Source organism: Nicotiana tabacum, chromosome 3 (genome assembly GCF_000715075.1).
Source record: "Nicotiana tabacum cultivar K326 chromosome 3, ASM71507v2, whole genome shotgun sequence".
Classification (NCBI taxonomy): domain Eukaryota; kingdom Viridiplantae; phylum Streptophyta; class Magnoliopsida; order Solanales; family Solanaceae; genus Nicotiana; species Nicotiana tabacum.
In genome coordinates this window covers 70,382,443-70,398,004 of record NC_134082.1, presented here as the reverse complement: position 1 = coordinate 70,398,004, position 15,562 = coordinate 70,382,443, and the positions used below count along the sequence as shown (strand labels likewise).

The window sequence follows — 15,562 nt, the reverse complement described above, 5'->3', positions numbered from 1 at the left end:
GTTGTATTCCGATAATCGCAGTGATTTTGTGGGTTCGACATGTTTATCGAAGCCACTTTTACTCATGAGACTTCGGGAGCTCTGTCCTCAATCATTCCTTCGATCATTTCGAACAGGGTTACGACCTGGGCTGTTATTTCTACGATCTGTGTTTTATGGTTGATACCGATATCTGTTCGATCAGAGTTCTCTGTCGATATCTCTTTGAATTCTGCCGACGTGCCTATTTGGGTAAACGGAACCGGAAAGGGGCTCTCAATTGATCATCCTCGACCCTGATCTTTGACTGGTATCGATTATGCACATCGGCCCAAGTCACGGCTGGATATTCAATTAAATTCTGCTTTAATTGTCGTGATTCTATCGAACTTCATTCATTCAAACCTTGAGTGAAAGCTTGAATAGCCTGCGTTTTATCTGGGACCGAGATATGAATTCTCTCAACATTTCGTTGTCCTTTTGCCTCACCTTGAAGAGGTCTAATTTCCTTGTTGCAACTTTAATGCCTCTGGCGTTGGCTTTCACAAAAGAATCTACGAGCATAGCAAACGAATTAACAGATCTAGGTGGTAAGTTATGATACCATATCATGGCATCCTTCGATAAAGTTTCTCCAAACTTTTTTAGTTGAACAGATTCAATCTCATCATCTTCTAAGTCATTCCCTTTTATTGCGCACGTATAAGAAGTGACATGTTCATTAGGGTCGGTGGTTCCATTGTATTTGGAATTTCTGGCATGCAGAATTTCTTCGGGATGGGCTTCGGATCCGCACTTGGAAGGAAAGGCTTCTGCACGAACTTCTTCGAATCCAAACCCTTTAGAATCGGGCGTGTCCCCGGTATTTGGTCAACCTGTGAGTTGTACGTTTCTACCTTTTTATCATTAGCCTAGATTTTCTTTTCACCTGATTCGTTCCTTTTAGTGAGCTCCTCGAGCATCTTCGTAATGGCTGGATCAGTCCCCGACTCATTAGCATTCGATTTCTCCGATACAGATTTGATTCTATGAACAACTTCTTGTGATATTTCGAACTCAATTTTGTTTGGTACTCGATTCTGATTTTGGAGTTGCGCTATCGCAGCTTGTTGAGTCTGCAACATTTTGAATATCATTCGAAGGCTAATTCTGCCTTCTTTACCGCTCTGTGCGTTCTGATCTGCTGCTCGGGCATCTCTGCGGACTCTATTTTCATGGTCGACGCCCAAATTCCCATTAATGGCAATATGACAGCTGACATCGACTGGGTCTACGACCGGTAGTCCATCAGGGTTGACTGGAGGTACTCCGTTTTCCGGGGCGACTGTGTTTTCGTTTTCGCCATGAAGACCAAGGCCGTTGTCCATATGAGTGGGCGTTACTTTAGATTTTGACATATTGATTCCTGAAATCAAAGACACTTATGAGAACAAGTGTAAAGCAGTGTGTGTTATAGGAATTAATACCAGGCAATCACTATTATCCTTAGCTCCACAGTGGGTGCCAAACTGTTTACCCTTAAAATTGGATAACAATTAAACTTATAATGTGATTTTAACGACACGTGATTTCACCTAATACCAATTGATAAATGTAAGGATTAGTAATAGAAATTGATAATAAGATAAAGCAAACCAGTATTTTCATGTAATTCAGTTCTCAAACTAGGATGCCCTCGAGCTGGTCAGTACCAAATAGTTAAGAAATAAACAAGCTGATGAAAGAGAGTATAAGCTAGAAAGGAAGTGTTGTATTGCTTTGATATGCGTGAATGTAAGATGTCTACAAAATGATTAGAACCCATTTTATATAGTAGAGGAATCCTATCTATGGTACAATTCTAATTACGGAAGTAAATCCCATAATTCGCCTAAATAACCAGCCTTGATTTGATCTGTTCCGAAATTTTCGCCATGGTCTTCGACCGGTCGCGGATATCTCGCTTTTCTGTTATTGCGTTTTGCTCGAAGTTTGCCCTATTTGGTCTCGATCCCTACTGGCCTCGATCTTGACAGACACCTCAATTCTCAAACTCGGCACCTTGTCCTCGTGCTCTGGTCTGATCCACTACGAGGCCGACCCTCGATGCAATTCCCTAGTCTCGATCAAATAGTAAAATCAGGTAGGCCCGGTTTTAACCGTTTACACTACGGTACTTTGTTTTTACTTCTTCGTATGTTGAATTCGGGTAAAAATATAAATTCCGCCACTTCTTTATACATTCACTTCTTCGCATGCTGAATAATCCACTTGGTAGAAATATAGAATTCGCCACTGACTAATCCACAAATGTTCTAATAAGCTAATGATAAAATACATAAACGATCCTTTTAAATTGTCCTCAACTATTAGGTAGGCACCTGCACCTCAACTGAGTCCATTTCTGGTTAGATGTTTTAAGCCTTTAATAAAATTGGTCAACTAGTTGGCCTCAAATTCCAGGTAGGCACCTCAACTTTAAGCTACTTTAAAGCTACTTTAAGCTATTAATAAAATTGGTCAACTAAACACTCAAGACTAACAAACCTCATGCATGAATTACACTTTCGGATGGGTTTAAGACACTTCTACCCAAGCAGAAATGTTTATTTGGTCATTAGCATTTTTGATGTGTCTACCTAATAGTTGAGAACAACTTAAAGGGGTCGTTTATGTATTGTTATGACAATAATTTATGACAACCTTTGGATATTAACATAGATATTGAAAGCAAGGGGCGAATGTAGTGTTGAACCCACTAACTTTTGATGCGCGCAGAATAAAAATTTATATGTAAAAATTCATTAAAATTACAACTAACCTTGAAAGTTGAACCCATAAGATTTAAATCATAGACCCGCCTATGTTGATAGCTGCTAAAATGTTATAATAAGCTAATTGACAATAAGTTATCGAAATTTTTGCATATTAAACTATCATAATTCATGAGATACAAAAGGATTTGAGTCCAAAATTTCCTGCCCCCCCTCATTTTTATTGTAATAATAAGAGAACAGTAAGAAAAAAAGACATCTTAGGGACCATAACACATTTTTTTTTTTCTAGCATAATTGTTTTCAGTCTACAACTTGAAAAACTACCAATAATAAAATTTACATCCACGAAATGCACACAAGACAGAACTCTTAATGAAGCACCAGCCACAGGGCAGCCTAATAACTAGGAAAACAAACAACGAGACCGTTGGTTGCAGAGAAGAATGTTACATTTTCTTGACCTCATCTTCTACAGGATCACGAAGTGTTCCGAACATCCAGTCCATCCATATTGTGTAATGACCATAATTATGCCGGTACGTAGTATGGTGGATGGTATGGTAGCCAGCACCCATAACTGGCCACACCTTCGCATGTATGCAGTCATGGATATTTGCAGTCCATATGGCTTCGATGAATAAGAGAGCTATGTGTGTCGTAAAATGTACAGGCAACAGGAAAAGAGCTACTACATGTGGCACTGCCTGCAGTATTCCATCCAATGGGTGGAACGCCAAACCTAATTTCCAAAGCAACAAGTCACGTTAGTGATTGGTGTTGGAACAGAACTCTCGAATTATGGCCAGATACACTATAAGAGAAACTAGGACATTCGAAGATCAAAACAAGCCTGAGAGGAAATATTAGACAATTAAAGTACATAGAAACCATATCATTGCTTAATTGGACTCCATTAATTTGTTGCAATGTGGAGAAGATTTGACAACCAATTTCCTGGAACGTGTAAGCTATGGAAAGAGGTAAGACCGTGTGTGTCAAATGATCCTAGCATTCTTGTAAAGGAGTAGCAGTCTCGTGATGTAGAAATATTCAATTTCCATGCAGTTTAATTTATTTTATAACTCATTGAGGCGGTGATTAGACGTATGAAAGCAAGTCAAGCTTTTCGAGTAAACTGGATTTTAAGGCAGAAAAAGTTGGATAAAGAAATTCCAGTAGACTGTTCTCTTCCCATGTTCTCTAATACAGCTTTGCATTGATAAAGAGGGGCCAATAGTGGGCCGTTACTCAGTTTAACAATGTGTAACCACTTCATCCCCTCTGATTCCTGCTAACTAAATAAGGGACTGGTGTACCACCAATGACCAGTGTGAGTTCATTCGCAAGACTCTCTTTTATCTCCAATCATATAGGAAAAAATCGAAGCACAATTAGATCAACAGGTTATTGACAAAGCAGGAGCAAGAAGCCTACCTAGTAGGGAAGCTACAAGTTGTTTTCAAAATAGACCAAAGTCATGAGATGGAACTCACCAGCAAATGGGGAGAGTGTATTTTGCTTGTTGTAAATATGATGTGTAGCATGGAGATATTTGTACAGAGGTTTTATGTCATGCAACTCGCGATGCATCCAGTAGATGCCGAATTCTACTATTACCAAATAAACTGCCATATAGATAAGGTAGGAAAGCCATCCAACGTCGCTAATTCTTGAGAAACATTTTGTCCACCCATTTACAATCATATACTCAGAAAGTGACGGAAGAGCACAATAAAATGGCATAGCTTTCATGGCAACTCCTATTTGCAAGAGCATAGCTCTATTTGAAGGGATGGCATCTGCAATGACAACATTCATTAAGCTGAAAATATCATGTTTTCTTCCAAACCAACATCAGATGAGAATATATGAAGCAAGATGCAAATTTACTTTTACCAAAGCACACAATAAAAAAAAAGTAGCTATAGAAATTGATGGCTTAGTACTCAAAGAGGTCATTAATTAATATGAATTGCTAGTTCAAGGCTTTTTCATCCATAGAAGATAATTAAGTTTATCTAGCCTGTTCTAGCACATTGTTAAGCAGGGCCGGCTCTAACGTGATGACTAGTAAGGCTAGTGTTGGGGGCCTCATGTTTTAAAAATACTTCCTCCATTCCAATATATGTAAACTTATTTGACTGTGCACGGAGTTTAAGAAAAAACTGAAGACTTTGTGAATTTGTGGTCCTAAACAAGTCAAAAAAGGACCCAAAGTATTTATGTGGTTATAAAGCTTCTCATTAAGGATAGAATTGTAAGTTTAAGCTAAATTGTTACCAAATTTAAAAATGGGTCATTCTTTTTGGAACGGACCAAAAAGGAAATAGGTTCACATAAATTGGAACAGAGGGAGTAATAAGTTTCCAAGTATTTAAAAAAATAATATTTAGTAGTTTTAATAAAAAAGTAGAGTTTTTAATATAAAAGGAAAGAAAACTCTTTAGATAGATAAATAAAGTAATATTTTGACATACTTAAAAATGGGGAGATGAATAGTTTCCCAACTTTTCAGTTTTACTCCTTCATTAGTTAACGTATAAAATTTTTACTCTCCCTTTTCTTAATATGTTCAAGTCAATCTTTTTTTCCCCAATCTCTTCATATTTCAGAAACTCCTACATATTTTCAGTCTTTCTTCTTTAATATTCTTACTCATCTTCTTTCTTCAAGATTTCATTACTCACATTCTTTCTCCAAAGATTTCACTACTCACTTTCTTTCTCCAAAATTTCATTAGTTCAATTGTTCAACAATACCTTTAAGCATCCAATAGTTCTATAATTCTATTGCTCTATAAAATCTCAAGATCAACAAATCTCAAGAAAGATTAAATGAGTTGACTATATTATCAATTGAATAGGAATGATTAGAGAAAACCAATTATAAAAAAGATTACTAACAACGTTGTATCTCAAAAAGTTAGAAGAATAGACTTCAAATAGAACCATATCTTATAAGTAACTTTCTTTTAAAATTTTAGGCCTCATATTAAACTTTTTTGACTTTAGGCCTCACATATGCTTGAGCCGCAGCTGTCCATTCTTTTTAGCACCAACACCATAGAGCAGTTCTCTTGCCTTCAAAAGAGAACAATGTGTTGTCATATTCTCAACCAATAAGAATTTTTTTTCCTGCCAGGTCCATCTGGTCAAAGTTAATGTGTCATAACATTTTTTTTGGTAGTTTGTTAAGGTTCCATAACATAAATTTGGATCTAATTAATCAGCATTAGTCGCTGAAGAATGAAAGAAAATTGATATTAGACAAATTCCCTCTGTCCTCTAATTATGGCAAGCTGGTAGGCTCAGATCTGACTAGCTAAAAAAAAACCTTTTCTCTTCCAAATTAGAGGATAAGTGAATATGCTCATGAGCAGCATTTGACCTCAAATATCAGATTCTAATTTATTTCAACTACCTTAATCCATGAAAGGGTCAAAAGCAATTTCATCAAAGACCAAAACAAAAAAAAAAAAAAAAAAAAATCTGACCTTTAGGGATATAGACATTGCGCTTCAGGCGATAGATGTAGAAGCACCAAAGAAAACCAGATATAAAGTAAAGTAACACCCCACCAATGTAATTCCTGAGCCAACCCTGAAACCAATGAGGAAGTGGACCCCACCATGATTCCGGTAAGAATGTACCTAAAACCACCCGATTGTAAAACGATGTCTCCTCTATGAATAAATTCAGGTAGTCGTCCATGTTCCGAAACGACGACGTATGGTCAAAAGGGTTTAAGCAGATTCCGATGGGGATGGTTCGGAGAAGAAAACAAGGAAAATTGAGAAAAAGACAGATGGGAGAAAATAACAAAGCCTTTTCGTGGGGCAGCACAGCACGACAGTGTGTTGTGTCAAGTGATTAAAGTGCGCATCAATTAATTAAATTCCTTGTTGACTTGTCCAGTGGAAAATGCAATATTGGGAAACGTGATTTGTATGAAGTACTAGTTTTGCCTGTCTCTCGCTGTCAGGCTGAGTGCTTGGCCTTTAAATTGCTCTAGCTCATAGCTTTTGCCTAAACTTATGACAAGTCAAAAGTACTACTCCCTATATTCCCGTGAACTTGTTTAATGAACACGAGTTTAAGAAAAAATAAAATTTATGAAATTTGTGATCTTAAACAAGTTAAAAAGGATTTAAAGTATTTGTGTGGTTATGAAAGCTTCTTATTAAGGATAGAATTGTAAATTTAAGCTAAATTATTTTCAAATTTAGAAATGGGTCATTCTTTTTGAAACGGACCGAAAAAGAAATAAGTTCACATACATTGGAACGGAGGGAGTAGTACGTAATAAAAATTGGAGATGTTAGTTAAAAATGAAAATTGTTTAAGCGACATAGTAAAAGCATAAATTAATTTTTCAATATTTTTGTTAATAAATTTTATTTACAAAATAACTCATTATTGATTTCAAAAGGGAAATCAACCATTTAGAATGTTCTTCCTTTCATTTTCTTCTTCACCAAGTTTATTTTTATTTCCATTAATTTTTCGAGTCTTTCTTTCACAAATATCATAGAATCCCAAACAAAAAGTGAAGCATTTTATTTTTAATTAAATAATTGAAAAACTTAATAAAAATTTTAATGATAAATAATTAAAAAAATATTTTTTACTTAATATTAATTTTATATATGAAAGAAAAAAATGTATATATCTTTCATAATTTGACGCCATTTTTTAAAAAAAAAGTTAAACAAAAAATGTTTTATGATACTTAAAAAAGAATTTTTAATTGATTAGCCAAACACAAATTGTAATATTTGTAACATCAAGCACTTTCAAGAAATACTTTTCGGAGTTTGAAAATTTGACGAAACATAATTCATATCAAATTTTGTTCAACGAAAAGAAAAGGTACCACGACAATACTTTTCTTTCTATGTTTATGTTATTTTGCGACCTCCCCCTCCCCCCTCACCTTTTGAAGTAGTGTAGATTCCCTCTAAAACCCGAACCAAATTAAAAACCAAACCAGACCGATCAAAAGAATCAATACGTTTTTGTTTGATTTGGTTTTGGTTTTGAAATTTAAAAACCGATCAAATTTGGTTTGGTTTGGTTTTAATTAAAAAAAAACGAACCAAACCGAATATAGGAGTAGCTATTTTAAATTTATTATTACACCTATATATATGTATATATATATATATATATGTATACTTTTATACAAAGTTTTAAAAAATTTATAGTAGTAAATATTAATCGTTTGCACTTTTAGTACAGGTTTTTACCTTTACATTCTAGTTTAATTGGTAGTTTTCTTTTGTTAAGTGTAAGAATCTATTTCATGTTAAAAATAATATATTTTTAATTGAGTCCTTAAATTATTCATCACTATTTGATTCAATTATCATCAATATATCTTGGTAAATAATAGATTTCTCAAAGGGCAATTGATTTAATAGTGTTACGTTGAAAATGTGGTCGCCGAAATGTGTGTTTGGTAGTGTATGTCTTATATTTAAGAAAAAACCGATAAATAACCGGAAAAACCGACATAAACCGAATCGAGAAAAAACCGACTTAATTGGTTTGGTTTGGTTCTAATATTGAAAAACCGACTTAATTGGTTTGGTTTCTTTTTAGAGAAAAATCGATCCAAACCGAATCATGAACGCCCCTAATTGTTGTTATTTCTATGTCCCTTTTGAGACCTCCCCCTCCCCCTCCCCTCCCCCCTCCACACACAAAAAGTACTTTTCTTATTACGGTTATAGTCCTATTTTGTGAATAATAGTTACTCCATTCGTTTAAAAAGAAGAACAAAGAGTTTGGACTGCCAGTGACATAATGAGAATATCTAATTTTGAGTTTTTATGGAAACCAATGGATAAGAGGTTACAATTCTAATAATTGAGTCAGTAGTTCAACTCTCAATGCCATTTTGACAACTGTTGTCCAATTAATCTTCTATGTTTTCCTATCAACTATGTGTGATGGAAATTTTAGTTTAAAAGAGAAAAGAGAAGCAGTACCATTGAGGCTAAATTGAACTATTGACGAAAAGAGTAATGGTATTTCTTGCTCTTCTATACTACTTGCGCAGTACACTGCTTTGGGACTCTTAGCCCATTCCTCTTAACAGGCCTTTAACTTGGGAGAAATTCAAAAATAGCCAGAATTACAACTGGTCGTCAAAAATAGCTCAATTTCAAAAGTAATCGAAATTTAGCCACTTTTTATGTAAAGATAAATCTGAGTGAAAACACTGTTCAAAACCCGAAAAATACGCCAGTATATTATGTTGGAGTTCCAGTATAAGTATACTTGAACTCCAGCATATTATACTGGAGTTCCAGGATAACTCCATCATAATATACTGGAGTTCCAGCAAGTATACCGGTCAAGCATAATATACTAGAATTTGGAGCATCGGTGCTCCAATCCCCAGTGTATTATACTTGAGCCAGCAAAGTATACCGGTCCAGCATAATATGCTGGAGTTCATATACAGATGCACCGAACTCCAGTATATTATGCTGGATCGGTCTCTATTGCAGCAAAATAGTGGCTATTTTTCATTGACTTGGTAAACGTTGGCTATTTTTGAATGACCAGTCTGAAAACTGGTTATACCGTGCTATTTTTACCTTTAACTTGCCACCAGCAATCAGTTCCCATTCGTCTCGCCCTGTTTTCCCGAGATTCGTTGGGCTCTGGGCAGAAAGGGAGAAATGTGAAAATTGTATGGGCTAACTAGTTTTCGAATTGGTATTCGATAAATAATCAATATTTGCAAAGTCATTAAAAATTATCCACTATTTTATGCGGAGATCCAGCACATTACCAAATTCCAGCATATTATGCTGGAATCTCATATATAAAAAATTTGAATTCCAACATATTATGATGTGTTATAAAACAATAAAAGAAGAAGAAGAAGAGTGTTGCAGAGAAAAGTAGGGAGAGAATTATTATTGATTTGGGATGAATTACAATGGAATAGAACCCCCTCTATTTATAGAGGAAAAATTATTTAGCCACCAAGTAACAAACCCTAAAATCTCTCTAAAATATAGGCATTCACCTTAAATATAATTCTATTTATAACATTCTCTCTTGAATGTCTATTCAATAAATAATGTGTCTAATTAAAACCTTAACTAAAATAAAATTCAGTGGGAAAAAATTCTAGTGAAGAAAAAAGAGTACACATATCTAACAATAAGCCTTTTGGCTACCTCGTTAAAAACCTTGCAAGGAAAGCTCAATTGAATAAAACCTTGTAAGAGAAAAAGACTACAACACATATTTCTTTTCTTCTCCTTTAGCGACACCAACACATCTTCTTTTTAATTTTCTCTTTTTCTTTGTGATCTCCTCCTCCTTTACTTAAATACAAAAATATCTACCTTTTTTGAGTAATTTTAGGCAAAACTCTAGCGGTGCAAGAAAAGATTTAGTATATATGTATTATAGCCACTGCCAGAGAAAAGATTTTATCGGCCAAGTTCGCTATCCTCCATTACCCCAATGCTCCTTTATTTATACACCATATAATCAGTGTATTTATTATATGGTGTATAATCAGTGTGTATATATTATACAATAACGATACATTTATTATATATGTATTATACAAAACTGGACGTGAAAGATTATTGGCTATAGTGAGCGTTAAAAATATTGTGTATCATGTGTATATATTATGTATGTACATTTCTATGAAAGGTGTATTTACATTGATGCATACATTTTTTATACAAATTCGATGTTCATCTAATTTTGTATATATTTTGTATATAAAGTGTATAATAATATATAATGTATATATGCAGTGTACATAGAATTTATAATTGTATATAAAGTGAATAATTAATATATCTTCCGTATATAAAGTATATAATTTTTCTCTCACAAATACTCTTTATCTTTCCTTCATTTTCTCTTTTAGATCTTATTTCTCTAAGTTCAGTTTGTCTGTTTATACTGCCTTTAATATTTTCTTCTTCCCGCCTATCTTTTTATTTTCTCTCTTTTAGTCCTTATTATTTAGGGTTGGTGGTAGAATTGGGCTGGATGAGGCCAGTCCCGTGGTAGATAAGTCCGTTTTTTGATGATTTATCTTTTTGGGGGTGAGAGTAGAATACGATGGCGGTTGTGTAGTGGTAGAAGGATTGGTGGTGGAATTTTGGGATGGATGAGATTGATCCGGGGGTGGGTGAGTTTTATTTTCTTAATCTATTTTTAGGGGTATCGGATAGGGCAGTGTTATGGCAGCAGTGCATGGAGGTGGTAGCGATGCAGTGGTGGTACGGCGGCGGCAGTGCAATAGCTGCAGGGCAATGGTGGAGCTTTTGTATGTGGATGTCTGACAAAATGGTGGAAAATGAAAGATAGATGTGATAGGGTTGGCGGAATTTGGGCTGGATATTCTAATATCTTTTAGGCTACTAAATATATCTAAAATCTTATATCTATCAGATGATAGAAGTCTGCAGCGAGGGTCTACAAATGAATTTTTCTCAAAAGAGTAATGGTATTTCTTGCTCTTTCTATATTACTTGCGCAGAACACTGCTTTGGGCCTCTTAGCCTATTCCTCTTATTAGGCCTTTAACTTGCTACCAGCAATCATGTAACGACCCGACTAGTCGTTTTTCTTTCTAGAATTCCGTTCCTCTAAATAGGACTTTCTGTACTTACTTTTGCTGATTTATGACTTGCGGGGATGGTTGGTTTGGGATTTGAAAGAGTTTGGGTTGAAATCAGAACACTTGGTTCCTTAAGGTTAGCTTAAAAGGCCAAGTTTGACTACGGTCAACGTTTTGAGTAAACGACCTTGGAATCAGGAATTTAAGGTTCCAACAAGTTCGTATGATAATTTTGGACTTGGGCGTATGTTCGGATCGGGTTTTGGATGACCCGAAAGCGTTTGGGCGCCTAATAGTGAAAGTTGATTCCTTAAGGATTTTGAAGTTTTTTAAATTTGGTTTGGAGCGGGTTTTTGTGATATCGAGGTCCAAACGGAATTTCGAGACTGGGAATCGTTCCGTATTGTCATTTAAGATTTGTACACAAAATTTGGTGTCAATCCTAGCAGTTTGAGTGTGTTTCGTTACATTGGAGGTAGATTGAAGAACTTGAAGTTCATAAGTTTGATTCAATTGGTTTTAGGGGGTGATTCTTAGATTTAGCGTTGTTTCGGGCATTCCAAGGGTTCGAGCAACTCCCTTTTATGATTTTAAACTTGTCGGTATAATTGGGCGGGGCCTCGGGGGGGGGGGAGGGGGGAGCGTCAATCGAACGAGGCTCTAATTGAGTTAGAAATTTTTTAGAAGGAGCTGGAGCTCCAGTTCTGTCATAACCGCACCTGTAGTTGGCCAGCCGCAAGTGCGAGATCGCAAAAGCGGCCTATCCATCGCAGATGCGGCCCAAGGGGAGGAGCCTAGGAACCGCAGATGCGGCCTCTCTTCCTTAAAAGCATAATCCCAGAAGCGATCCCCAGACCGCAGATACGGCCCCAGCTAGCCCGGCCTAGTTCCGCAGATGCGGACCTTCCTTCGCAGAAGCGAGACCACAGATGCAGTCCCCTAACCGCAGGTGAGGTAATCGATGAAGGCAGTGCTTTCATTTAATACGGGAAATGTATCATTTTTGACACATTTCATTCATTTCTTGGGCGATTTGGGAGCTTCCAAATGGGAGATTTCAGCCTAGCATTGTGAGGTAAGTTATTTCTACTTAAGGTGGGTTTAATACATAGTAGGAGTAGATTACTTCATGTAAATTAGAGAAAATTATGGGTTTAGAGTAAAACCTAGGGTTTTAATAAAAACAAGATTTAACCACGAAATTCGTTATGGAATAAAGTAAAAATTATATATTCTTGATCCTTAAGTTATGGGTAACAACTTTATTCAAAAAAATTTGGAATCCAGGTACGTGGGTCTGGGGATGAATTTTAGGAACCTTGCATTTAGGATTGGGAAATTACTTTAATAGTTAGAATATGAACTCTTGAGCATATATTGACTAGTTCTTACCCCGTTTGAATAGTTTTGGATCGTTCAGCTCCGAATTGAGGGTTTGAGCGCATTCTTGAATTTGAAAGTAAGCTTTGGAGCAAGGTGAGTCTCTTTTCTAACCTCGTAAGAGGGAAATAACCCCATATGTGAATTAAATAAATGTATGTGACTATCTGTGAGGGCTAAGTACGTACGTGGTGACGAGAGTCCGTACGTAGCTACTATTATGCTAATTGTCCGGGTAGTTTAGGACCCGTATCATGCCATACACTCAAATGCTTACGTCCTTGCTTGCTACTAAGATCACTTAGGCCATGCTAGAAATTTGTAAATAAATATAAACTGATATGCTCACTTACTTGAGAACTTGTATGAAATTATTTGACTATAAATAAGCAGTGTATGCTTACTTGATAATAAATTGCTATTTGTGGATCGGGCCGATCGCCTCGGTAGAAAATATATGCATCTATGGTTCATGTTATTCGACCCTCTGGCAGTGCACAATTTATTATTATATCGGACCGGGCCTTACGACCTCGGCATAATATGCGCATGTTATTTATGTGGAATTCTCCCGTGATATACTCTGCTTAAATGCTTTGAAATGTGCTTATTACATGACATGACTGAAATTGATATATTGTTAAGAAGGAATATTCTATTTCTTCTTGTTTTGGGACTATCATCATATTCATGCTTAGCGTAAAACTTAAATTTTATTTATATTGACCTTAGTGAGTGTCAAGTCGACCCCTCGTTACTACTTCTTCGAGGTTAGACTAGATACTTGCTGGGTATATATTGTTTATGTACTCATACTACTCTTCTGTACTTAACTATACAGAATCTGAGATAGGTGCATCTAGCTACCCGTCCGGCGCGCGTTCCTAATTCTTGATCGAGATCTCACAGTGAGCTGCCTCTTCTGAGTCGTTCAGCAGCATGCCAGAGTCTCTTCTTTTGTTTATTATTATTTACTATCTTCTCTATTTCAGGCAGTGGGATTGTGGTATTTTTGTACATTCTACTAGTTGCCCTAGTACTTATGACACAAGTTCATGGCACACACATTGTAGACTAATATCTTGAGATGTATTTCTATTATTATGAATTTGTTTATTATCGACTATTTAAAAGTTTAAAATTTAGAAAATGTTGGGATTGTTTTGGTAAAATAAATGAGAACTCACTAGTTGATTAGGGTTGGATTGCCTGACAACAGTGTTGGGTGCCATCACGACCTATAGTGGAATTTGGGTCGTGACAACATGGTATTAGAGCACTAGATTCACTTAGGTCTCCCAAGCCATGGGCAAGCCTAATAGAGTTTTGCGGATCGGTACGAAAACGTCTGCACTTATCTTTGAGATGCTATAGAGTGTTAGGAAACTACTTTTTATTCATCCTCTATCATGCAGTGATGGTATGCTAAATTTTCTTATTCTATTCTCTCACAGATGGTGAGGATGCGCACGTTAGATGTTCCAAACCCGGGAGGAGCTGCTCCCCCCGTTGCTAGAGGCTAAGGCCGAGGAAGGGCACCGGGCTGAGGTAGGGGACGAGGGCATCCAAGAGCTGTTCCAGTTGCACCACCGACGGATCCTGCGAAGGATCCTATCATTGAGGAGTCGGGCAAGGTGCCCGTAGCTAAGCCTACCTCGACGAACTTTATGACAACATCAGGTTTCCAGGAGGTTATGGGCCGTATATTGCAGTTCATGGATTCTATGACTCAGGCTAGTTTATTTCCAGTAGACCCAGTCACATCTTAGGCAGGAGGGGGAACACAAACCCATACTGCTGAGGCTCTTGGTCATGCAACTGCAGTGTATCAGACTCCGGGTGCACTACCCGCGAATGGAGCTCATCCAGTTGCTGCAGTGGTACACGAGCCCAGACCGGCTGCGGACGGCGATCCGTAGAAGTTATTGGACAGATGGACTAGGCTACACTCTCCTATCTTTGGAGGCGAGCGTCATGAGGATTCCCAAGAGTTTATTGATAGGTGTAGGGACAGACTGCATAACATAAGGATATTGGAGTCTCATAGGGTTGACTTCACTACATTCCAGCTGGAGGGCGGGGCCAGTACATGGTGGTAGTCTTATGTTCTTGGCAGGCCAGCAAGTTCTCCTCCTATTGCTTGGAGTCAGTTTACACAACTTTTCCTAGATAGGTACATTCCACCCTCTGAGAGAGAAGAGTTGTGGTATCAATTTGAGCAGCTTGAGCAGGGTCAGATGTCGGTGATCGACTATGAGGCGAGGTTTTCTGAGTTGTCCCGCTATGCACTAATGATACTTCCTACTGACGTAGAGAGGGTGTGGAGGTTTGTTGCAGGGTTGCATTCTGGTATTAGGGCCAACATGGCCCGAGAGGTGGAGATGAGGACTTCTTATTAGATGGTAGTGGAGATTGCTCGGACGATTTAGGGATATCGTCTGAGAGGTAGAGTACAGATACAGCAGGATAAGAGGGCTTGATTCTCTGGAGAGGTTAGAGGTGCCCCGGCTAGGGGCAGAGGTTAGTTTGGGAGGGGTCAGCCCAGCAAGCCCCTATATTCATCACCACCACCCCCTCGGGGTGCTCCAGCGCGCCCCTATTTCAGCGTCATACTAGAGAGTTCTTACCGTCCGCCGGTTATCTAGTGTTCTTCCAATGGGTATTCAGGTCCCTAGGGTTCTTCTAGCTCCTACTTCATTGCCATACCGGAGAGTTCATATCGCCCACCGGCTATTCAGGCTTCTTCTAGTGGGTCTACAGGCCATCAGGGTCATACATCGGGGTAACAGGTCACCGTACCGAGGGGTTATTTCAAATGCGGAGACCTTAGTCATATGAGA

General features: G+C 37.3%; 1 protein-coding gene across 1 annotated transcript; it reads right to left on the bottom strand.

The window, feature by feature from the left end:
• Window positions 1-2,995: 2,995 nt before the first annotated feature.
• On the bottom strand, window positions 2,996-6,565 carry LOC107788284 (delta(7)-sterol-C5(6)-desaturase-like). Its single transcript, NM_001325453.1, is given in 3 exon segments — window positions 2,996-3,474; window positions 4,229-4,534; window positions 6,229-6,565. Coding segments are annotated over 3 exon segments (816 nt in total). The 5' UTR covers window positions 6,446-6,565; the 3' UTR covers window positions 2,996-3,181.
• Between the last annotated feature and the right edge of the window lie 8,997 nt (window positions 6,566-15,562).